At 43.8% G+C, this 26,420-nt stretch overlaps 1 protein-coding gene across 1 annotated transcript in view; it reads left to right on the top strand.

Annotated features, from left to right (window-relative positions):
• Window positions 1–20,658: 20,658 nt before the first annotated feature.
• The window catches only part of CLDN10 (claudin 10), a 97,113-nt gene continuing 91,351 nt past the window's right edge, over window positions 20,659–26,420 (top strand). Inside the window, exon 1 of the mRNA XM_052650279.1 lies at window positions 20,659–20,815. Within this exon, the coding sequence (XP_052506239.1) occupies window positions 20,659–20,815 (157 nt within the window). The remainder of the gene's footprint in view (window positions 20,816–26,420) is intronic.

Here is a 26,420-nt window from a genome sequence, read left to right on the forward strand (position 1 = left end):
ACTTCACCTACTCTGCTGCCTCCTGCCCACAGTGCCCTTTGGTACAACACAACCTTTAAACAAGAGCCACACCCCCGACTGTAAACCACCTGGCCCACCCCCTTTATCCCCAACACAGTGGACTTATGACAACTCACCACCTTCTCCAACCCTTTCACAGCACCTGCATCTTCCATCCCTCCTGCTCTCACACACTCACAGGCCACCCATGTCCCTACGGCAGCACTAAGGAACCACCAAGAGCACGAGCCACCCAAGTGGGTCTGCGCAGACCTTGAGCAGGCTCAGCCAGGATATGTGGGCTGATGGCACTGTGTCCCCAGGGTGGAACTGTCTCTCTGGGGGATCTTGACCCGGGATCTTCAGGGTCATGAAAGCCACTAACCTCACTGCTTTCTGTCTCTGGTTTTCTACTGCACATCCCCTCCTACACCTTCTGCCAATGCCAGGCTACCAGGATCCCCCTTCAAGCAGGAAACCACCCCACATCCAGGGACAGAAACCAGCATGGATGGTTCATGGAGTCTCTGCAATTCAATGATGAAGCTGGAGCTTCTCATCACAGGGAGCTCTGGCCTGGGTGACGCAGCCTACAGGGAAGGAGGTGGCCCAGGGAAGGGTGTACTCTTGGGAGCTCTGATAGCTCCAGCCCATATGCAGGGCCACGGGTTCGGTGTCACAGGAAGGAGAGAGGTGATGATCCCTTCTTAGGAAAGCACTTATCAGATGTGAATTGGGCAATTTAACAATTACTTGCTGAGCACCTGTAAAATGTCTTATGTTATCCAGGCTCTGGTCCAAGTTTACGTTCTCCAAACCACATTTCTTGAGTTTGTAGTATATTCTTTTGGTCAAGGATCACTTTCAGCATTTATGTTATTTACTGAGCATCTTTAATATCCTAATATGGTAAAAAATGTCTTTTCCACCATACTAGGTATATGGTATAAAATGTCTTTTCCTTCCACAGCACTATGTTTTAACCTGTTAAAAGGAAAAGAGTTAATCCCTGGAGTCCTTTAAGCATCTGTCCATTCTAAAGATAAACACAACTGCTGGGCTAAATCATGATTTCTAGACATTTTATCCTCTAATCTTAAAATACTGGCCTCTCTCCCCACAGGTCCCATCCATCTCAGTACTGACCTGCATATAGTAAAAAGCAATGCACAGTATAAAAAAAGCTTTTACCTCAAGAAGTATAAAAAATCCAAAAACTAAATAGGATTTCCAGTGACACTTTAAGATTGCTTTCATTAAAGAAGGCTCCCGTGCATCTTTCTCAGCTCTCAAAACTTCTTGATCCCAGTACCTGTGATGAGAAACAAAGTAAAGAACAATATGTCCACCAGACAAAACAAGGAGGTGGCAGACTGGAGGAAAAGCCTTTACTACACGGCACTCTGTGGATGCCCCATAAATGCTGGCTAATTGTTCACTGGATGCCCGAAAGATGAGTGGTGCAGATCCTGAAGCACCAGAAAAACAGGCCTTGAGGGAAAAGTCTCAGTCTCAGGAAACAAGTTCCTGCCAAGCCTTTGCTGGATTCACAGGGTCATGAGCAGCTCAGGAGAGCAGACACCCTCCTCCAGGGACCCCACCTCGAGGGACAGAGTTCAGCCTCCGGGGTCTTGGCTGCAGGTTCTCTCCACTTCCACAAATGCACAGAGAATATAGGCTCCCCAGCTTCCAAAGTGTGTTAAGCCCAGGGTCAGCCTGAGGGGACTGAGTGTGCCATGTCAGGGGAAGGAGGCTCAGGAGAATCCAGAGGAAGGCAAAGCTCCCCACAACACAACATTAGCCACACGTGGAAATTCTCAGTCTTCCTCCCCTTCTCCCTCCTGCCTGTGCTCACCCATGTAGTTCTTCTCCAAGGTGCTGGGAGCGATCTTCCGGAAGCACGGAGTACATGTCATCTTCTTCTAATCTTCGTTTGTAACCAATTTTAAACAAGGGGTTTAGCCAACTGTTAAAAATTAAGAGAAATGGAAAGTCACCAATACAAATCACACATATCTAATTAAGTTCTAACTCTTGAGCTTTATAAAAAAAAAAAAGAAGAAGAAGAATACAGAGAGAAATGGAAGAGGAAGAATCAATATAGTGAAAATGAGTATACTACCCAAAGCAATCCACAGATTCAGCACAATCCCTATTAAACTACTAAGGTATTTTTCACAGAACTGGGACAAATAATTTCAGAATATGTATGGAAACACAAAAGACCTCAAATAGCCAAATCAATCTTGAGAATGAAGAATGGAACTGGAGGAATCAGCCTGCCTGACTTCATACTACACTAGAAAAAAGCTACAGTCATCAAGACAGTATGGTACTGGCACAAAGACAGAAATATAGATCAATGGAACAAAATGGAAAGCCCAGAGATAAATCCATGCATCTATGGACACTTTCTCTTTGATAAACAAGGCAAAAATATACAATAGAGAAAAGACAGTCTCTTCAACAAGTGCTGCTAGGAAAACTGGTAAACTACATGTAAAAGAATGAAACCAGAACACTATCGAACACCATACATAAAAATAAACTCAAAATGAATTAAAGACCTGAATGCAAGACCAGAAAGTATAAAAGTCTTAGAGGAAAACATAGACAGACTCTCTTCAACATAAATTACAGCAATATCCTCTATGACTCACCTCCCAGAGTAACAACAATAAACAAAAAGGACCTTAATTACACTTTAAAAATTTTGCACAACAAAGTAAACTATAAGCAATGTGAAATGACAGCCTTCAGAATGGGAGAAGATAACAGCAAACAAAACAACTGACAAAGAATTAATCTTCACAGTATACAAGCAGCTCATGCAGCTCAATATCAGAAAAAGTAACAACCTAATCAAAAAGTGAGCAAAAGACCTAAACAGACTTTTCTCCAAAGAAGACATACAGATGGTTAACAAACACATGAAAAGATGCTCAACATGACTCACTTGTTAGAAAAAGACAAATCAAAACCACAATGAGGTATCATCTCACACTAGTCAGAATGGCCATCATCAAAAAATTCTACAAACAATAAATGCTGGAGAGGGTGTGGAGAAAAGGGAACCTTCTTACACTGTTGGTGGGAACACAAACTGGTACAGCCACTGTTTTTGGAGAACAGTGTGGAGATTCCTTTAAAAACTGGAAATAGAACTGCCATTTTGAGTTAAATTGGGTGAAGTCTCTCAGTCATGTCCGACTCTTTGCGACCCCATGGACTGTAGCCCACCAGGCTCCTCCGTCCATGGGATTCTCCAGGCAAGAATACTGGAGTGGGTTGCTGTTTCCTTCTCCAGGGGATCTTCCCGACCCAGGGATCAAACCCAGGTCTCCTGCATTGCAGGCAGACACTTTAAACTCTGAGTCACCAGGGAAGCCCAGAAAACTGCCTTATGACCCAGCAAATCCCACTGGTGGGCATACACCTCAAGGAAACCAGAATTGAAAGAGACACATGTACCCCAATGTTCATTGCAACACTGTTTACAATAGCTAGGACATGGAAGCAACCTATATCTCCATCAGCAGATGAACGGATAGGAAGTTATGGTACATATATACAGTGGAATATTACTCAGCTATAAAAAGGAACACATTTAAGTCAGTTCTAATGAGGTAGATGAACCTGGGGCCTATTATACAGAGTGAAGTAAGTCAGAAATAGAAAGCCAAATCCTGTGTATTAACACATATATATGGAATTTAGAAAGATGGTACCAGTGATCCTACATGATGGGCAGCAAGGGAGACACAGATGTAAAGAACAGACTTTTGGACTCAGAGGGAAAAGGCAACGGTGGGATGACTTGAGAGAATAGCATTGAAACATGTATACTATCATATGTAAAACACATGGCCAGTGCAAATTCAATGTATGAAACAGGGCACCCAAAGCCAGTGCTCTGGGACAACCCAGAGGGATAGGGTGGGAAAAAAAGTGGGAGGTGGGTTCAGGATCAGGGGGACACATGTATACCTGTGGCCAATTCATGATGATGTATGGCAAAAACCATTATAATATTGTAAAGTAATTATCCTGCTGCTACTGCTAAGTTGCTTCAGTCGTGTCTGACTCTGTGCGACCCCATAGATGGCAGCCCACCAGGCTCCTCCATCCATAGGATTTTCCAGGCAAGAGTACTGGAGTGGGGTGCCTTTGCCTTCTCCAAAATAAATTAATTTTTAAAATAATTAGATATGTGTTTACACACACACACACACGTATACACCCTAATTCTATACAATGAGAGGCCCTGGATTAATGACATACTGGTAGCAAAGAGCATTCCGGTCCTTAGATCTTGGGGTTCTGTTTTTTTTTAACATACACAATTACATTTCCTTTCTTGTGGTGAGAATTTTTAAGGTCTAATTTCTTAGCAGCTTTCAAATATGCATAGAGTATTACTAACTATAGTCACCACACCAAACATTACATCTCTAGAGCTTACTTATTTTATAACTGGAAGTCTGCACCTTTTAGGACCCTTCACCCAGATCTTAACTTTCTGATACCCTTCTTCTCTAAAAGGAGCCAAGGCTCCTTGAAGAAATAGCTGGTTCCAAGGTTGAGGCAGTTTATGTAAGCACCTAATAATCAGCTTTTTTGATTATAATATAAATGCCAGACATTAAGCTTTTTTTTTTTCAGACATTAAGCTTTGGAGACATCCTTGTTGAAGACAGCCACCTCCAATGAACACGTGCCAGCTACACAACTAGATAGAGCCAGGTCACCCCACCCACGAAGTTCCCGCTTGGGAGAAAGCTCTGGTTGACCTGATAACAGACTATCTTGCTGACTGCTTGGTTCTCCCCTCTCACACTTTATTTCCTGCTCTTGTGTTTTAAATTCACCAATAAACAGTGAAACTTCAAAATCCTAGACACCCCACCCTCAAGCCCCAAAAGGCAGAATCTCAAATCCAGACTTACTCACGTGCCCTCTCCCTATTCAGGACCTGGCTGTGTCACCCCAGGTATGTCTGGTACCCTCCACGACACGTGAATGAGTGATACACCTCATCATTTCAAAGTCCCCGGACGGTTGCTGCTGACACGTGTCTCACAATCATAAGAACCACAAGAGCCAGTCAAGCCACAACATTGGCTCCAAAAGGAGAATTTCTGTGGGGGCTGCTCATAACTAGTATGAGCCCTGGTAAGCAGAGCCCCAGGCAATCCCAGCAAAAGCCTGTCTACAGCGTAAGACCTACAGGCAGAGAAAGTCCAAGAAGGAACAACTTGCACCATAAAATAAGGAAGCCCTGAAAGAATCATGAGGTTGTAAAGAAAGCATAGAGAAGCCAGCTTGAATGACTTTTACTAGACAAATTGGGGATACGTTGAGAATCAAAACAAATAAATGGCAATGAATAACAACAAATTAAACAAAGAAAGGATCTCTGAATCCATGTTGTTACATTAACAGGAAAGAAAGGAATGCTCTTGCAAACAAAGGCAAACAAACACAAAAGGAGTGATGGAGTCAGAAAATTATCAATGTAAGTTAAAATCAGTGGGTGAAAGTTTGATGTGGAAGACGGTATCCATATAATCTCAAATTCTCTCTCTGCAAATTACTTACTATATAGGGAAAAAAGCAGTTAACTATACACATGATACCCCTCAAGCCCTGTTCAAATCAATTAGGCATTATTTAAATGATAATAAAATGTAGAGATAGCCCAAAGATTAATATCGTTTTCCTGACCTTGCCAGGGTAAGGAAATTTTCAAGGTCAGACAATAATAAACAGTGAAAGCAGAGATCACACTTCTTTTATACAATTATTCCAAGGAGAGTATGTGAACAGAAGTGATGCTCAAGAATTATTTATTGAATGTATGAATGTCCATGAATCATTAAAGAAGCAATAAGAGAAGCTGAGCTTCAACTTTTACAAACTCTGGTAGGTTGGCACCTCAAAAGAACCCCAAACCAGGAGACAGAAGACTGGATCCTAATCCCAACAGTGGCAAAGAGGACCCAGGGCCTTAACTGTGCTCCTTCCTCCACTCCAGGTCAGCATCTCAGTGACCATTAATATGTCTTCAGTTTGGTTCAGTTGCTCAGTCATGTCCGACTCTTTGCGACCCCTAGAATCTCAGCATGCCAGGCTTCCCTGTCCATCACCAACTTCCGGACTTCACTCAGACTCAAGTCTATCAAGTTGGTGATGCCATACAGTCACCTCATCCTCTGCTGTCCTCTTCTCCTCCTGCCTCCAATCCCTCCCAGCATCAGGGTCTTTTCCAATGAGTCAACTCTTCACATGAGGTGGCCGAAGTTTTGAAGTTTCAGCTTCAGCATCAGTCCTTAAAATGAACACCCAGGACTGATCTCCTTTAGGATGGACTGGCTGGATCTCCTTGCAGTCCAAGGGACTCTCAAGAGTCTTCTCCAACACCACAGTTCAAAAGCATCAATTCTTCAGCACTCAGCTTTCTTCACAGTCCAACTCTCACGTCCATACATGACCATTGGAAAAACCATAGCCTTGACTAGATGGACCTTTGTTGACAAAGTAATGTCTCTGCTTTTCAATATGCTATCTAGGTTGGTCGTAACTTTCCTTCTAAGGAGTAAGCATCTTTTAATTTCATGGCTGCAATCACCATCTGCAGTGATTTTGGAGCCTAAAAAAATAAAGTCTGACACTGTTTCCACTATTTTCCCATCTATTTCCCATGAAGTGATGGGACCGGATGCCATGATCTTTGTTTTCTGAATGTTGAGCTTTAAGCCAACTTTTTCACTCTCCTCTTTTACTTTCATCAAGAGGCTTTTTAGCTCCTCTTCACTTTCTGCCATAAGGGTGGTGTCATCTGCATATCTGAGGTTACTGATACTTCTCCCAGCAACCTTGATTCCAGCTTGTGCTTCATCCAGCCCAGCGTTTCTCATGATGTACTCTGCATACAAGTTAAATAAGCAGGATGACAATATACAGCCTTGATATACTCCTTTTCCTATTTGGAACCAGTCTGTTGTTTCATGTCCAGTTCTAACTGTTGCTTCCTGACCTGCATATAGGTTTCTTAAGAGGCAAGTCAGGTGGTCTGGTAGTTCCATCTCTTTCAGAATTTTCCACAGTTTGTTGTGATCCACACAGTCAAAGGCTTTGGCATAGTCAATAAAGCAGAAATAGATGTTTTTCTGGAACTCTCTTGCTTTTTCTTTGATCCAGTGGATGTTGGCAATTCGATCTCTGGTTCCTCTGCCTTTTCTAAAACCAGTTCATGTATTGTTGAAGTCTGGCTTGGAGAATTTTGAGCATTACTTTACTAGCGTGTGAGATGAGTGCAATTGTGCGGTAGTTTGAGCATTCTTTGGCATTGCCTTTCTTTGGGATTGGAATGAAAACTGACCTTTTCCAGTCCTGTGGTCACTGCTGAGTTTTCCAAATTTGCTGGCATATTGAGTGCAGCACTTTCACAGCATCATCTTTCAGGATTTGAAATAGCTGCACTGGAATTTCATCACCTCCACTAGCTTTCTTCGTAGTGATGCTTTCTAAGGCCCATTTGACTTCACATTCCAGGATGTCTGGCTCTAGGTGAGTGATCACACCATCGTGATTATCTGGGTCATGAAGCTCTTTTTAGTACAGTACTTCTGTGTATTCTTGACACCTTTGTCTTACTATGTCTCAATTTCCTTCCAAAACAAAAGTATAAGTCTGTGAGCTTTACCACTAAACAGATTTGAAACATGTTAAGCCATTTATCCTACAGTCATTCCTCACAGAAAACACTCAGGGAATTAGCACTGGAACATTTCAAGATGATGACAGTCTGTCCCCACACTAGTGCAGGATGAAAAGAAATCTGGAAATTGTTTGCAAAATAATGTGAATGTACTTAACAATGCTAAACCATATGCTTAAAAAGGGTCAAGATGATAAATTTTATGTTGTGTGCTTTTTTCCACAATTCTAAAAAAATGTAATGAGAAAAAAATTGCACATGATATGCCTCAGTTGGAAATCTTCCTGTGTTAGAGTCTGGACTTTGTCACTTTCTGGTTGTATGACCAAAAACTAACAACGTACCATCTCAGTATTGGCCCCTGGAAACTGAGGAGAACATGTGGAGATAACACCTCCCAAGGCTGTTGAGGTGTCAGTGGAGAAGGCGGTGTTGCTCTAAACAGAACAACATCTCACCAGACAAAGAGCAGCCATCACCACAACAGAGCTGCTTAGTAATCCCATTGTACCCGGTAGAAAACCTCTGATAATTTTGATATATGCAGTTACAATGGCAGAGACTGACAGGAAGAACAAAGACTCTGCTTCTTTCCTGGCAAGGAATCAGCCAGTGAAAAGCCTTGGACTCATTCCTTAACAGACCTGCCAACTTCCTTTCCCTTCTATAATAGTAATCTCTTTCCGTGGCCCTTTGAGGACTTGCATGTATCTCCCCACAGTTGTAAACACTGAATTACAATTTTCCATTGATACCATAAGCCTGTCTTTGCCAGAGAAATTTCTGATACTGTATTTGTTTCATGCCAACAGAGAGGAAGGTGGTTAACATGATCGGGGGACCTCTGGAAGACTCAGAAAGGCAACTTATTCCCTTGACACATCTGAAAAGACTCTAACTGACACCTCTCAGGGTGATGACGTAGCATGATCAAGATAAAAAAAAAAATCAAGAAAAAACTACAAGTGATGAATTTGTTAGGCAGTTTAGTTTTCCACAAGGACACACCACACTTCTGGGATGTTCTACATCTAGCTTGAGGCTTTAGTTATTGTATAAAATTACCAAAACTCATCAAACTAAATGCTTACAGGGAACAGATCAAGACCAGAGAAAGAGCCCTGCAGAGGTCACGCAGCCTCAATCTACAACATGGGGATCTCTGACTGTTAATGAAGAACAAGTGGTATTCTGAAAATGGTGCAAAGAATCCTAGTTTGAAATTAAACATTTCTATGTAACCATGAACTTCCAGATGTTCAAACTGGCTTTAGAAAAGACAGAGGAACCAGAGATCAAATTACCAACATCTGCTGGATCATGGAAAAAGCAAGAGAGTTCCAGAAAAACATCTATTTCTACTTTATTGACTATGCCAAAGCCTCTGACTGTGTGGATCACAGCAAACTGTGGAAAATTCTGAAAGAGATGGGAATACCAGACCACCTGACCTGCCTCTTGAGAAACCAATATGCAGGTCAGGAAGCAACAGTTAGAACTGGACATGAAACAACAGACTGGTTCCAAATAGGAACAGGAGTACATCAAGGCTGTATATTGTCATTCTGCTTATTTAACTTGTATGCAGAATACATCATGAGAAACACTGGGCTGGATGAAGCACAAGCTGGAATCAAGATTGCCAGGAGAAATATCAATAACTTCAGATATGCAGATGACACCACCCTTATGGCAGAAAGTGAAGAGGAACTAAAAAGCCTCTTGATGAAAGTGAAAGAGGAGAGTGAAAAAGTTGGCTTAAAGCTCAACATTCAGAAAACTAAGATCATGGCATCTGGTCCCATCACTTCATGGGAAATAGATGGGAAAATAGTGGAAACAGTGTCAGACTTTATTTTTCTGGGCTCCACTGCAGATGGTGATTGCAGCCATGAAATTAAAAGATGCTTACTCCTTGGAAGGAAAGTTATGACCAACCTAGACAACATATTGAAAAGCAGAGACACTTTGCCAACGAATGTCCATCTAGTCAAGGCTATGGTTTTTCCAATGGTCATGTATGGATGTGAGAGTTGGACTGTGAAGAAAGCTGAGCACCGTAGAATTGATGCTTTTGAACTGTGGTATTGGAGAAGACTCTTGAGAGTCCGTTGACTGCAAGGAGATCCAACCAGTCCATTCTGAAGGAGGTCAGTCCTGGGTGTTCATTTTAAGGACTGATGCTGAAGCTGAAACTCCAATACTTTGGCCACCCCAAGCGAAGAGTTGACTCATTGGAAAAGACCCTGATGCTGAGAGGGATTGGAGGCAGGAGGAGAAGGGGACAGCAGAGGATGAGGTGACTGTATGGCATCACCAACTCGATGGACATGAGTTTGAGTAAATTCCAGGAGTTGGTGATGGACAGGGAGGCCCTGCATGCTGTGATTCATGGGGTCGCAAATAGTTGGACACGACTGAGGGAATGAGCTGACTGACTGACTGATGCATTCATAATCATTAGTTACTGAGGGCCTAATAGCACCAACCTCCCTAAACCATCTCAACAATCGGCTAGTTCACATCCACCCCTCATGTCATCAGCTTCTCTTATCAGAGTCTCTGGAGAGTCTGACTTGACACCAGTGGCAGTTTCCACATCCGCACTCACTTTGCAAGGGGACAGTTCACTGACTGAGACATGGCCACTGTCAGTGGAGTGAGGATGTAACCACTCCCTGATGGGCCAAGTGCAGCTAATCCAAGACCCTGCTCCACCCTCATTTCTAGGGATAGGCCCTGAACCAACACCCAACCTGCTGGCTTCTGGGATGAGGGGGGAAAGAAATGCGTAGCTCACCTCCAAGGCTGCAGGGCAAGGCAGCAGGGACATTGCCAGGGAGAGTCTCAGCAGACTGGACATGGTTCAAAAATTGTGCCACTGATTTCCAGTAATGGGAAAAAGGAAGAATCACTCAATAAACTATGATAGGAATATAGGCTGTTTGGGAAAATGGGGTCTATCTTATGCCAAATACTAAAAAAAAAAAAAAAAAATTCTACTTGTCTTTTTTGTTAGAAATAAAAAAGAAAAGAGGGCCAAAATAGAATGCTTACAGAGATTTAGAGGATGCTAGGATTTTAAAAAGACATTATGAAAGCAATAGGAGAAACCAAAAAGAAAATTCAATTAATTGTATCTAATTTAAAACCTCTAAAGAACAAATGAAAATCTGAAAAAGTATTATATGCACTATTGCAAATTATTCAAATATAAAAATGCCTCATGGGAAAAAATGTCTACGAAGAGACAATTCAAAGAAAGACAAACAGTCAATAGACATAAAGTCACAACTCTAAAAATCAAATAACTTCTTATTAAAACTGATATTGGACTTCCTTGATGGTCCAGTAGTTAAGAATCCATCTGCTAATGCAGGGACACAGGTTTGATTCCTGGTCCAGGAAGATTCCACGTGGCATGGAGCAACTAAGCCCATGAGCCAAAACTATTGAAGCCCACTCGCCCTGGAGCCTGTGCTCCATAACAAGAGAAGCCATGCACCACAACTAGGGAGTGGCCACCAGTCATCACACAACTAGAGAAAAGCACGAGAGAGGCAATGATGGCCCAGAGTGGAGAGCAATAAATAAATAACTGCTTGACATTTTTAACCTCAGGCCTATAAAAAATGTAATTCAGGTACTCACAAATAAAAATGAAATAGCACACAAGCAGTTTTTAAGCAGGCAAACCTGATGGAACAGAATTCAGCTTTCACCAGTTACTCTACTTCTAAGAAACAGCCAAACTATCAGTAAGAGTACGTGGCTAACAGAAATAAACTTTTACTCATTTCTTCTTCTGTAGTTTTAATTTTATTACAGAAATAATAAAGCATATATTATTTTCTAAAATCCACGATAATTATGTATAGCCATAATGCATGCCTTTTTTTTGACCCTAAGTCCCATCTGTGTTTTGAAAACACTAAAACTCCAGTGAGATCATTTGTATAAACACAATAAGCTAGTTACTGGCATCATTTGCAAGTTTAGAAAGCAGGTGAAACACGAGAAGAAGAGCAAACACCCAATGAGAAGATGAGAGTTTTTCTCTACAAGGCGGACTTTGTCTCTGGGCAGTACTTCCTGCCTGGGCTCATGTCAGCTTTCCCCAGAGCAGCGAGTGGGGAACACAAGGAAATCACGAGGGTACCTCAGACTTTATGTACAGGCTGGAAATTGTGGTCAACAACTAACTTCACAAAGTCTGGACTCCTTTTAAAAGTTAACATTGAAGTAGTAATGCCAGTGGGAGGGGTGGCTGAAAGCAGAAGCAAGTCTCAACCTTCCATCAGAATCACCTGGAGCTTATTTAACCCCACCCCCAGAATTTCTAACTTTACACAATTGGTCTACAAAGAGTGCAGGGGGATTTGCGTTTCTAACAAATTCCCAGGTGAAGAGGATGAGCAGGTCAGAGAGCTATACTCTGAGAACAGTCTCCCTAAAGCTTGATTATAGAGATGTTTCACATGCATCATCTCCAACAGCAAGAACTTTAAGAACTTCCCTTGAGCGACTCCTGCCAATAAGACCAAAGGTGTGTTTGGAATTGGCTTCTCTGTGCATTTACAAACAAGGACACAAATAGAACCTACTCGATACAGCACAGGGAGCCAGACTGCCTGGTCTGGGATCCAACTCTTTCACTTTCTAGCTATGTTCTGGCAGACAACTCACTCAACTTCTCTGCTTCAGCAACTTCAAGTGTGAAATAAGAGGTAATAGCTTCTCTCCTTCCAACAGGAAAACTGGAAATTGGTGTCTACCAAAATCAATGAAAAGTCTTTATCTTCCCATTTCCACACACACATTTTGAAAATCCACAGACAGAAGATGGCTGGAGAGTTGCTTGCCCTGCCTTTAGCAGATGTTTGACTGTTTCAGCATTAGTTAGAGTAACCACACCCACATCCCTTCTTCTAAGCCCCTCTTTCCTTAAAGGCCACCAAATGACCAAGAGATGTAACTACACACTGAATACACCACCATCAGAACAAGCATAGTAGCTTCCATTCCCTGGGAATCCCCTTAGGCTGTCCCATAAAAGAAGTATCAGACTTTGTGGAAAAGATGAATAGGTTAGGTTCCAGAAACAAAAGACCTAATAATCACCCAAGAGTGATTAAAATCCAAAAGTTCAGGCCTGCCTAGTTAGTTCAGTTCAGTTCAGTTCAGTTGCTCAGTCATGTCCGACTCTTTGCGACCCCAAGAATCTCAGCATGCCAGGCCTCCCTGTCCTCCCACAGTTTACTCAAACTCATGCCCATCGAGTCGGTGATGCCATCCAGTCATCTCATCCTCTGTCATCCCCTTCTCTTGCCCCCAATCCCTCCCAGCATCAGGGTCTTTTCCAGTGAGTCAGCTCTTCGCATGAGGTGGCCAAAGTACTGGAGTTTCAGCTTTAGCATTAGTCCTTCCAATAAACACCCAGGACTGATCTCCCTTAGAATGGACTGGTTGGATCTCCTTGCAGTCCAAGGGACTCTCAAGAGTCTTCTCCAACACCACAGTTCAAAAGCATCAATTCTTCAGCACTCAGCTTTCTTCACAGTCCAATTCTCACATCCATACATGACCATTGGAAAAACCATAGCCTTGACTAGATGGACCTTTGTTGGCAAACTAATGTCTCTGCTTTTGAATATGCTATCTAGGTTGGTCATAACTTTCCTTCCAAGGAGTAAGCGTCTTTTAATTTCATGGCTGTAATCACCATCTTCAGTGATTTTGGAGCCCAAAAAAATAAAGGTCCCAGCTATTAGATGAAGACTTCAGGTAAGAGCTTCAGCTCTCTGCAGCGTTTTTCATTGGTGTTTCCTCACAGTTCAGGGACCCTTCAGTGGTTTCAGGACCAAATGACTTCTGGGCAGGACCACCTGCATCAAGACCATGCACTGCTTCTCTGAAGGCTAAAGATCTGTGTAAGACCCCACAGGTTTCAGGGACCACGTTCCCAGGGTTTGGTCCTCAAATGTGGAAGTAGAGGCATTCACAATAGAGAAAGGGGCTGTTCAAATACATACTCCAGTCCTGGCTGTGTGTCCCAGGCAAAAGCAAAACGCATTCAAGAATAGTATCCCCATTCGTTACATTAAAAACAAGTGTTTTTACACACATGAAACTTGTCACAAATAGATACCAGGAAATGCAGTGAGAGATGTACAGGGAGAGAGGGAGGGAGACAGAGAGACATTGTCATAGGCACAGTGACGAGGGAGCCCGGTGCAGGCAGAACTCAGTTGTGACCTAAGGAATATGGGGGGAATGGGGACGTTCTCGGAGAAGGCAATGGCACCCCACTCCAGTACTCTTGACTGGAAAATCCCACGGATGGAGGAGCCTGGTAGGCTGCAGTCCATGGGGTCGCTAAGAGTCGGACACGACTTCACTTTCACTTTCAATTTTCACTTTCATGCATCGGAGAAGGAAATGGCAACCCACTCCAGTGTTCTTGCCTGGAGAATCCCAGGTATGGGGGGAGCCTGGTGGGCTTCCGTCTATGGTGCCGCACAGAGTCGGACACGACTGAAGCTACGCAGCAGCAGCAGCAGCAGCAGCAGCAGCAGCAGCAGCAGCAGCAGCAGCAGCAGCAGGGGACGTTCTTGGACTATGATAGCAGTGCAGGGCACTAATTGGATAAAAGCTGTTCATAACTGCTTGCTTAAGGGAAAAATAAGCATGCCGCTTTAGCTCAGAACTGCGAATTCCTGAGCGGTACTGGGGAAGCTGGCTAAGGATGGAGTGTGGGTGTGTGGTATTGGGTGTTGGGAGGGAGGAAGGCGGGGGTGGAGGGGGTCCTTCTCCCGCTTGGCGGGAGACTCCCCTTGGGCAGCCTGGGTTCTCCGCTTCCCTGCCTCCTGCTTCACTCGCCGCCCCTCCGGCTTCACCCGCTTCCCCTCCTACTAGGGCCTAAGGAGTTCGCTGGTGGGGCAGCGAGCTACAAGTCAGGGAGCCCCACCACGAGTTCCCTCTCCCGGGCTCTGCTCCCCTCGCCAGATGCCAGGGACCACGTGGCCCCACGAGCTACAAGCAGCCAGGTCCCCAGGGCGCCAGCGGAAAGCGCTCCCTCGCCCCGACCACCCCCCTCCTCGGTCCCCAAAAGCGCAGCGGCTGCGTCAAGCACCTGCCCCACGAGGGCGGAGGTGTCCCAGCCCAGGCGGGCTCTCACCAGAAGAACAGGCGCGAGCAGAAGTTCGCGTCCTGCAGCGGGTTGGGCTTCCCCATCTTGCCGGCGGGGGCGGCCGCGGGCCGGGGTCGCGCTGCTCTGGTGATGGAGCTGCTTCTGGAGGCGCCGGCGGGGAGGCTGGAGGCTCAGACACAGCGCGGTCCTCTCAGGGAGACAGAACCACCTGCTTCAGGGAGTGGAGCACCGGCGGGCAGCCCGCTCTGCGCCTCTGCCTCTGGGGCCTGGAGTCGGGAGCGGTGGGAGCAGCAGGACCAAGGGGCGGCCAAGCCGGCTCTGCCGGGGGCCACGCAGGTGTGAGGAGAGGCTGCAGGCGCACTTGATGGAGCCACTTAGGGAAACTGCGGCACCCAAGGCACCGGACAGAGGCGCCTACGTTTGGGCACCGGGCTGCAAATTCTACCAAAGGGCGCGCTCTGAGCCCGGGCCCCCACCCAGAAGACGGAGGGGGAGGGGCAGGCTGCATCAGAAACGCTCCCTCAGCTGTGGTGAAGACCAGGAGAAAGCTGGCAGAAGGAGATAGCAGCCCGCGCTCTGGGCACTCTGCCCTCATCAAGACCAAATAGGGGTGCTATAGGAGGGTGTCCAGCTGTTAGGGAGAAGGACCCTGTGGGGCCTTCCTGATAGATCCCGCCCCACCCCACGCCCTCTGCCTGCCTCTTGTTTGTGCATGCGGTGCTCACTCAGTCCTGTCCGACTCTTTGCAACCCTGTGGACTGTAGCCCACCAGACTCCTCTGTCCATGGGATTATCTAGGCAAGAATGCTGGAGTGGGTTGCCATTTCCTCCTCCAGGGGATCCTCCTGAACCATAAATCTAGCCTGCATCCTGCTTCTCCTTGCATTGGCAGGTGGATTCTTTACCACTGAACCACCTGGGAAGCCCCTCTTGCTTGGAGAAAAGCTTTAATCTCCCAGGCCTCCTCTGAGCCACAGAAGGCTGGCTCAAGAATTAATGATTGAAAGAATGTGAATGTGTAGTAACAACAACAACAAAATATTAAACAATAGATCAGCCATATAGCAATCACAAAATCTTTAGTCCTTCCCTGAAGGATTTAGATCATATAGATGACAGTGTCTGATGCACATTCCTAGGTTGTTCTGCAAATACTAAAACCTCACCAGATGGAAGAATTTAACTGCATGATGACCACGAGCAGGGAGCCCCCACACCAGCTGGAGCCTGAGGACTGAAGATGTTAAACCCCATGACATGACCCTGTTACCTCATCATCAACCAATCAGAGAATAATGCTGGAGGTGAGCACCTACACTGCACTTTCTCCCTCACCTTCCCTGTAAAAACTCTCCCCTGAAATCCATCAGAGAGTTTGGATTTTTTTTTTAGCATAAACTCCTTGCTTGACTCTTTCAATAAACCTTTCTTTGCTCCAAACTTCAACAGTTTTTTTGACCTCGGACAACAACAGGGTCTAGCACAGATTATGTTTGTAGAGCTGCAAGACCTAATGAAAAGTAACAGAAAGTTAGAGGAACTCAGATGATTTTGGAAGAGATATGCATGGTGTTATTGGGGGCAGCTTTCTGGCATCTTACATGCTGCATTGTGCAGGGAACCTCTGTGAGCTTGTTGCTGCCCTGTTAGACTGGGAAAGGGAAATCTGAGGGGAGAGAGACTGTCTCATGACTTCTTTCATCATGAGCTCAGGGCCTAGACAAATAACAGTGGCATATGTTACAGAACACAGGTCATGCACATTTCTGGGGAACTTCCCTCACCTTTAACTCTAACAACACCCTATTCAGCAAGGTATTATCCCTGTTTTATGGATGAGAACGATGAGGCTCAAGGACAGCGCTTGTCCAGGGTCTTTGAATCAGTAAATGATGAATCCTGATTTGGACTCAAGTCCAAATCCAGCATGACTATCTCACTGGTGGATGGACAGTGTGCATCAAAACTGCCTAGAATGTGGTGTTTGAAAGAATGAATGACTGTAGGACTGAATGAACAAAATGTTGGGCTCCCACCCATAAATATGTATGTATATATATATACACACACACATACACATCAGTTCAGTTCAGTTCAGTTCAGTGGCTCAGTCATGTCTGACTCTTTGCAACCCCATGAATCGCAGCACGCCAGGCCTCCCTGTCCATCACCAACTCCCGGAGTCTACCCAAACCCATGTCCATCGAGTCGGTGATGCCATCCAGCCCTGGTGGCTCAACTGGTAAAGAATCCACCTGCAATGCAGGAGACCTGGGTTCGATCCCTGGGTTGGGAAGATCCCCTGGAGAAGGGAATGACTACCCACTCCAGTGTTCTGGCCTGGAGAATTCCATGGACTGTATAATCCATGGGGTCGCAATGAATCAAATATATACACATACAAGTAAGTAAATGTCCACAGAAAAATGAAGATGGAAGAGCTTGGACTGGGAAGTTTTTGATCCCATTTGACCCCAGTGTCTGCATTTCCCGCCACTACTCTGCATTGCCTCCACGTTCTCAGCCTTCACTCACTTCCCCGGGTTTGTCATTCTGTCTATGTCCCTTGTCAGGGTGCCAGCCCCCCATGGGATGCAAGCCTGCAGAGCAGCCTGAGCCCAGCAGCCATAGCGTCTTATTGGTGCATGGCGCCATCTCGTGGCCAAACTAGGCAACTGTCAGGGTCAGTTTGACACCACTGTATTTGGGACCCTTACTGAGGTGAAAACAAAGCTCTCAATTGTTGGTTTGTTTTTTCTCTCCTCTTCTTTACTTTTCTTTAGACAGTAAATCACATACACTCAAAGAAATTCATGTTCCTATTTTAATCATCTCACTGAAGGAGCAAGAAATGCACGTGCAGATAGAAACGGAAACGGGGAGTATATCACAGGAGCAAGAGGGGTTGCAAGGAGCATTTTATTATGAACGCAGTACTGATGCCTCTTTTTCCAGTGTGATTCAAAGGGAGAACTACAAGTGTGCATCCAAAAAAAAAAAAAAAAAAGGAAAGAACAAATTAAAAAGAAGAAAAAAGAGATTTCTTTGAAGAGGGGTGGAAATCTGTGAGCTCTTCCAGGCTCATACATTTTATTATATCATAAATACCTCCCTCCTAATTTAGAATGAAGATTATGACCTAAGACATGTAGAGCACAGAGAAAAGCGTTAAATAAATGTCATCTGTTGTTATTTTTATTCCCAGAAAGAGGAGGCTACTGAGAGCAGGGTGATGAACACTTTTGGTTTGCTCAGATGGTCCACACTTTAAGGTTGAATGTCCTGTTTGCTGTGGATCCACTCATCCCCAGGGACACAAATAGTTCTAGGTTTCAGCTTTTGTTGGGGTTGAGGAGGATGGAAGAAAGTGACTGAACGTCTATTTTCCACAATCAAACGATAATCTCCTGTCAGAAGCCCAGCAGTTCCTATTTCTACCTTATCTTCTCCTCACATTGCCACCTGCCTGCAAAAACGAAAGAAATTCTTGTCCTGGGAGACAAGTCAGCACGTTGCACTGAAGAGGGCAGCCTGAAGTTGGACTTGGTGTTCTCTGCACCACTCAGCACCTACCAGCAGAGGGCACATTCCTATCCTGCTCACTGTATTCCCAGTTCCCCTCCCCTGACCCGCCTAGAGTTTCTGCCTTCCAGGAAATCTTAGTCCGTTCATTGCTCTTCCAAGATAGGCTGTGTTCATCCTTTTCCCTCTGCCTCCTTCCTCTCCCTCCTTCCTGCCTCTCTACCTTCCTGCCTCTCTACCTTCCTGCCTTTCATTTCCATGAGTAAAGCTGCAAGAAACGTGAGCTCACAATTACAAATTACAAAGCATCTGTTTTAACAAACCACCATGAGTAAGAAAGTCAAACTTTTGGAAATTTTAGGGAAAAACTAAAATCAATCCAACCTGCAAAAACCACAGATATGAGAATAGTGAGATACAGAATATAAAATAAGCCTCTTTAGGGACTTCCTGATGGCTCAGTGGTAAAGAATCCACCTGCCAGTGCAGGAGACATGGCTTCGATCTCTGATCCAGGAAGATCCCATATGCCTCAGAACAACTAAGTCTGTGCACAACTACTGAGCCCGTGGTCTAGATTCCGGGAGCCACAACTACCAAGCCCAGGGGCTGCAACTACTGAGCCCTCTCACCCCAGAGCCTGTGCTCTGAAACAAGAACAGCCACCACAATGAGAAGCTCATGCACCAAACCTGGAGAGGAAACCCCACTCACCCCAAAAAGAAAAAAACCCATGCTGCACCAAAGACTTAGCACAGCCAAAGATAAATAAAAATAAACAACAAACATCTCTAATACTAAAAAATAAAATATGGCTTCTGAATTTTGACTAAAGAACAAGAGGTTAGAAAAAAATGAAATAGGCAGATTTGATGAATAAAATGGAAATTCTAGAACTTTTTTTTAAGAGTTTTACATAGCCAAAGATAAATTTTTTAAAATCAGAACATATGTCTGAAAAAAAATTCCCAGAATGCAGCATGGAGCAATAAAGAGGTAAAAAATGTTAAAGGGAGTTTGAGATATAGGACAAAGTAAAAAATACATCTTATCAGAGTCACAGAATGAGATAAAGGATAAGGGCAGAGGTAATTCCTAGACAGAGAAAGAACTAACAGTTCTTCAGAACTGATAAAAGAGCATCAGTTTCAAGAAGATCAGTAAATCCTGAAGAAGATTTAAAAAAGAAAAATCCACACTTAGAAAATTAGTGAAAATGCTAAAACGAAAGAAACAATCTTAAATCCAGCCAAACATAGATTAATCTACACAGAAATGACAAATCAGGCTGTCAGTTTCTCAAAAACAACAATGGAAGTCAACTAAAAATTAGTTGTATCTTCAAAGTACTGATTCAAAACGATAGTTCAGTTCAGGTTCAGTTCAGTTTCTCAGTCGTGTCTGATTCTTTGAGACCCCATGAGTCGCAGCATGCCAGGCCTCCCTCTCCATCACTAACTGCCGGAGTTTACTCAAACTCATGCCCATCGAGTCGGTGATGCCATCCAGCCATCTCATCCTCTGTCATCCGCATCTCCTCCTGCCCCCAATGCCTCCCAGCATCAGGGTCTTTTCCAGTGAGTCAACTCTTCACATGAGGTGGCCAAAGTATTGGAGTTTCAGCTTTAGCATCAGTCCTTCCAATGAACACCCAGGACCGATCTCTTTTAGAATGGACTGGTTGGATCTCTATAACCCAGCAAAATTCATCTAATGAAATATATTCTCCTCTCATAATTTATGAACTATAGCTACATTCTGGAACACAAATAAATTTCACAAATGCAATGTGTGGGGAAAAATAGGTTACAGAAGAAACCTAACACAATGATTCCATTTACGTAAGACTCAGAAACACACAAAATTAAAGCAATGGGTCAAGTAAGCCTTCACTGTTACTGTATAATTTGTACTTTGTAATATCTGGTCATTCCATGGTTCGTTAAGCTTCAGACTAACAGAAAATTAAGCATTAACTACGGAGCCAGGAAAAAAAAATCTGCAAACTCAAAACCTTTAGAATCGGTCTACAAAGTTTTAGTAAATAACCGTGTAGAAAGATTGTCTTTGGCTACTTCTAAAACGCCATCGGTAAATCAGACTGTATCCTAAATTCCAGTCCTTCCTCCGGCCATCCGAGCATGAAGCGCTGTCACCTACCCGCATTGACTCGCTGCCACGCTGGTCCACGCGGGTTGTGCCCGCTGCATGCCTAGACCACGGCTTCCATCTGTCTGGACAGTGTCCCCGGAGACGCCTGAGCGACATGTCCAGGGCTCAGATCTCGGCTCTGGTGTTCGGCGTCGGGGGCTTTGGCGCTCTCGTCGCGGCCACCGCGTCCAATGAGTGGAAAGTAACCACCAGAGCATCTTCGGTGATAACGGCCACTTGGGTTTACCAGGGGCTCTGGATGAACTGCGCAGGCAACGCATTGGGTTCTTTCCACTGCCGGCCGCACTTTACTATCTTCAAAGTAGAAGGTAAATATAATAGCTTTGCTTGGGGTGGAAGCAAAATGTCGCTTTTCCCCCTCACGGCGATCAAGTGTCTGCGTTCAGTCTGCTGTTGACTGGGTGCTTAATCCAAGTGCCAAGATTTGCCTAAGACGGATGATGTGTGTGAGTGTTGGCTGAAAGAATTAAATCATGCCTTTTATATGGAAAAGGAAAATTAAGAATAACTATGAATATGGTGAAAGTCATTCAGTCGTGTCCCACTTTTTGTGACCCCTCCCCCATGGACTATACAGTCCATGGAATTCTCCAGGCCAGAATATTGGAGTGTGTAGCTGTTCTCTGCTCCAGGGGATCTTCTCAACCCAGGGATCAAACTCAGGTCTCCTGAATTGAAGGGGGATGCTTTACTGTCTGAGCCACCAGGGAAGGCCAATGGTTGTGTTAGAAATATCTAATGTGAATAATAGATGCCAAGGGAAAGGGCAGAGGTGACTGGCTTGTTTTCAGACTCGTTTCGATTTGCCTTATGTCATGGAGGACTCCATATACACACATATAGGAACACACACCACCAGAAACCATATGTTATACTGTTTTGTTTTCTTGGCCTCCCTGCCTGGCATGTGGGGATCTTAGTTCCCCAACCAGGGATCCAACTTTTGCCCCCTACAGTGGAAGCAGAGTCTTAACAACTAGACCACCAGGGAAGTCGTGATCCTATGTTATCCGAAATCCTTGTATTTCCTCAGGCCATTCTAACATGAAATCCATACACACACATGTATATACTCATATATATGTGTATATATACTTATATTCACAGTGATATGAACATATGAGAAGACATATAGTATTGAGAGTAAGAGTTTTTAGAGGGGTTTCCATATTTTTAAAGAACTATGCTTAGTAATAAAATAGCAGGACAAGAAATTTTTAAAGTAGAAGGGAAATAAAATGCACATGAGGTTTTCGTCAGGATTTATCAAAAATATGTATGTAGATGAGCTTTCAACTTTATGCGTATTAGAAACTATTGCAAGGGGTTTTCTTGCAACATACTGCAAGTATATGTATCCTCAAGAGGAAAAAAATTTAAAGGTTTTTCAGTATAATTTATAAGAATACCAAATCACTGTATAGTACACCTGAAATTAATATGATATTTAAATCAACTATACTTCAAAGAAAGATATTTTCATACCTTGGGATACCTCCAGGCAACAACTATTGGCTACTTGCTTGTTTGACATTATGGAATTACTATCTGCATCTGTTTTCTGCCTATTAGGTATGTTTACAAATCAGTCACAAGTTGTGGGTTTATTATACTAAAAATTCCCCCAGTAATTTATAATACATAGAGTTTTCACAATCAAATGGCAAAACTGAACCTTGGCCCCAGTAAAGAAAATGAAATAAAATTTTAACTAGGAAGTTACTAAAGCTTAATATTTTAAGGGGTTTTTGTGTCAAGTATTCATGTCATTAGTCCACAATGTGTGCCAAGGGATAAAGAGAGGATATTTAGCTAAATTCAGGAGATTCTAATGACAATCAAGGGAACAGTTCAAGCTTGGACACAGGCCTCCAAATAACATGGGCTCTCCTAAGCCCTCGTTATAGGAATCAATGCTCATCTCTCTTCAGTCCCAACTTGTAAACTTATCTTGGGATAGTTCAAAATTGTTCCTTCGGCTGTGGAAGGTTTCCCGAGGTGCAGGGGAAACTGTTAAAGGAGAGTGTTGTGGGGGACATGGTTGTCATTCCACAGACCTCTTGGCCCAGTTCCACCTCGGGCAGCAAGTAGAAGATATCTCATGTGGGTAAGTGTATTTCTTTGTTCTTTCCGGGTTTGTTCTTTATATATATACATACATATATATGCTCTGCTGCACTGTGCGTTAGTCGCTCCAGTCATGTCCGACACCTTGCAACACTATGGATTGTAGCCCGCCAGGCTCCTCTGTCCATGAGGATTCTACAGGTGAGAATACTGGACTGGGTAGCCGTTCCCTTCTCCAGGGGATCTTCCCGACCCAGGAATTGAACCAGAGTCTCCTGCATTGCAGATGGATTATTTACCAGCTAAGCTGGTATATATTTATGGTCTTCTATCTTTCATTCTCTATTCCTTAATGAAACCTAGTTATTGTGAAAAATAGGCAATCAACCTTAGCTCCAAAGTGGGCTAAAGAATCATTGTAACCTTTTATAACGATTTCAACAGCTACTTCCCTAAATGTATCTTAGAAAATGTGGAGTTAGAAATTTTGTTTCTAAATATTGTTGATGGTGATCCAAACAACCTTCTACCCTTAAACTTCATGCTCTTGACTTTGCTTCTCCATAGAAATATAGCGTGTTCTGTTCTATGTCTGCTGTGTACGCTGCACATGAGAGGTAATTTGGAAAAATTTCTTCACTGACAATGCTTCAATTAGAATTTTTTAAATTCATTTAGGGCTTCCCTGGTGGCTCAGAGGGTAAAGTGTCTGCCTACAATGCGGGAGACCTGGGTTGGATCCCTGGGATGGGAAGATCCCCTGGAGAAGCAACACAATCTTTCTACTTTCTTCATCCTGAATCAAAATCTTTATCAAAGACACAGGTTACTATTGAGATGTATGTTCAACATCAGGAACACTGATTCATAGTTTCAAGAAAATGGACACACAAACTTGGATTTCCTCATTCACACAGAGTCATTGCTGTCAACGCTAATTACTTTTCTTTTATTCTTTTTTTAAAGCATAACAGTGAGATGTTTGGAAAGTTTTCTATGCCAATAAGCTCTTAAATGTCACAATAATTTCAAACTGAGTTAAAAAACTCAGAAGCCAAAGAGGAATGAAAATGGTTGTATCGTGTTTTAAAATAATTAATTGATTTAAGCCTATACTGTCAATTTGAGACAAATCTTCTTAGGCCAGATTAAGCCTCCTCTAAGAAAGAAAAAGAGAAGATCTTTTTAAGCTGCAAGATTTTTTTCTTTGATGTTTACATAACTTCATGTCAAAGTCATACCTTCTTGTTGCTCACCATCTTAGATGCCCCAGTATAGCTACAGATTTTTAGGAACTCATTTAGATTAATAATGATGACATCCTTAAAAGATTTGATGTAAGCCAGGACCTCTTTGGACAAGAGGCATTTCCAGTTGTGAAAAATACAAGCCCCCTTTTACTGTAGTTATAAGGAATCAGTTTTAGGAGATTACCATATACTTTATTTTTCTGGGCTCCAAAATCACTGCAGATGGTGATTTCAGCCACAAAGTTAAAAGATGCTTACTCCTTGGAAGGAAAGTTATGACCAACCTAGACAGCATATTGAAAAGCAGAGACATCACTTTGTCAACAAAGTTCTGTTTAGTCAAGGCTATGGTTTTCCCAGTAGTCATGTATGGATGTGAGAGTTGGACTATAAAGAAAGCTGAGCACCGAAGAATTGATACTTTTGAACTGTGGTGTTGGAGAAGACTCTTGAGAGTCCCTTGGACTGCAAGGAGATCCAACCAGTCCATCCTAAAGGAGATCAGGCCTGGGTGTTCAACGGTAGGACTGATGTTGAAGCTGAAACTCCAGTACTTTGGCCACCTGATGCAAAGAGCTGACTCATTTGAAAAGACCCTGATGCTGCGAAAGATTGAGGGCAGGAGGAGAAGGGGACAACAGAGGATGAGATGGTTGGATGACATCACCAACTCAATGGACATGGGTTTGGGTGAACTCTGGGAGTTGGTGATGGACAGGGAAGCCTAGTGTACTCTGGTTCATGGGGTCGCAAAGAGTCGGACACAACTGAGCGACTAAACTGAACTGAACCATAGTTGTTCAGTTACTCAGTCATGTTTGACTCTTTGCGACCCCATGAACCGCAGCACACCAGGCTTCCCTGTCCACAATCCCCTGGAGTTTGCTCAAAGTCATGTCCCTTGTGTCGATGACACCATCCAACCTTCTCATCCTCTGTCACCCTCTTCTCCTCCTGAATGCAATCTTTCCCGGCATTAGGGTCTTTTCCAATGAGGCAGATCCTCACATCGAGTGGCCAGAGTATTGGAGCTTCAGCTTCAGATCATAGGAACACTTGTAATTCAGTCCTCACTGTGGCCTGAAAGCTTCTTGACTCAATTTCAAAGCACTTTGTCGTCTTTAGACGCAATATCCACTCTAAGCTGTGTCTCTTGTTTTGTCTTCTTTGGTTGTTCTTACCTGTGAAATGGTGATGAAACGAAAGAACATAGGCAAAGCGCCTTGTACAGTGCCTGACACAGAGCCGTGCACTATAAAGGGCAGCAATCATTCCTATGAATACAGATTTTGATGCCGGGAGAGCTCACATCTCAGTGGTAGGAAGGTGACTGTTTCTTCTGCTCCATCTATTTGTTTCTAGCCAGGACAGTCGTAGCTGCTACCTGGGATCCAAAACCAAATAGAAGGAGGCCTCTGATCCTTTGTTGCACACCCTATGTCATATTTATGACAAAGTGAAGGCTATTGTGTTCATTGGATTAAAGTTTGTGCTTATCCTACAGGTTAGGATTCACTGTACATCATTAGCCAGGACCACACTTTGTGTCGAAGACAGTTTCTCACCGCAGATGTGGACCTGTTCCTTCTGTCAGTCACATGTTGCATCTGCTGGAATGGGGAGAAAAGGCCCCCTTCAGGCTTCATGGTGGGAAGTAGAGCCTCACCAGACCTAGGATGTGTTTGTATGCTCCTACCGTTACCATGCCGTGCTCAGTCATGTCCGACTCTTTGCAACCCTATACACTGTAGGCCACCAGGCTCTTCTGTCCATAGGATTTCCAGGCAGGAATATTGGAGTGGTTTGTCATTTCCTTCTCCAGGGGATCTTCCCAACCCAGGGATGGAACTGTGTCTCCTGAGCCTCTTGCATTCCAGGCAGATTCTTTACCTGCTGAGCCGTTAGGAAAGCCATTGGGATAGCCTATTTGTGTTCTGGGCAGTCAAAAATAGACAAAGGTTCCTTAAATATTCCTGGTTCTGAGCACTGGGAAAAACTTTGTGACAGTTTAATGTACTGATTTGATTCACATTTGCATTTTACAAAGTAATTTCACATACATGATCATATTTATCCAAAAGATGGTACTCTGTAGTTCCCATTTTACAGATTAACCGAGACTCACAGGAGAGTGTATTTATAACCTTGTATGGTTGTCTATAGAATTTTGGGGGAAATGTCCAGTGTTTGTACCAGCCTAAAACCTGAGTTGAAGTCCTAGCTCGACCACTATTTTTTTGTGTGACATGCATGCACAGATAAGCTACTTAAATTCATTGTTTCCTTTTCTCACTGAGAAGATGATGATATTAGTTACATACCAAAATTTGTGGAAGATCAAGAAAAAGAATCCTCTGTGTATGTGCGTGCTCAGTTGTGTCCGACTCTTTGCAGCCCCACCAACTATAGCCCACCAGACTCTTCTGTCCATGGAAATCTCCAGGCAAGAATACTGGAGTGGGTTGCCATTTCCTTCTCCAGAAGATCTTCTCAACCCACGGATCGAACCCATGTCTCTTACATCTCCTGCACTGGCATA

This window comes from Budorcas taxicolor, chromosome 12 (assembly GCF_023091745.1).
Source record: "Budorcas taxicolor isolate Tak-1 chromosome 12, Takin1.1, whole genome shotgun sequence".
Taxonomy (NCBI): domain Eukaryota; kingdom Metazoa; phylum Chordata; class Mammalia; order Artiodactyla; family Bovidae; genus Budorcas; species Budorcas taxicolor.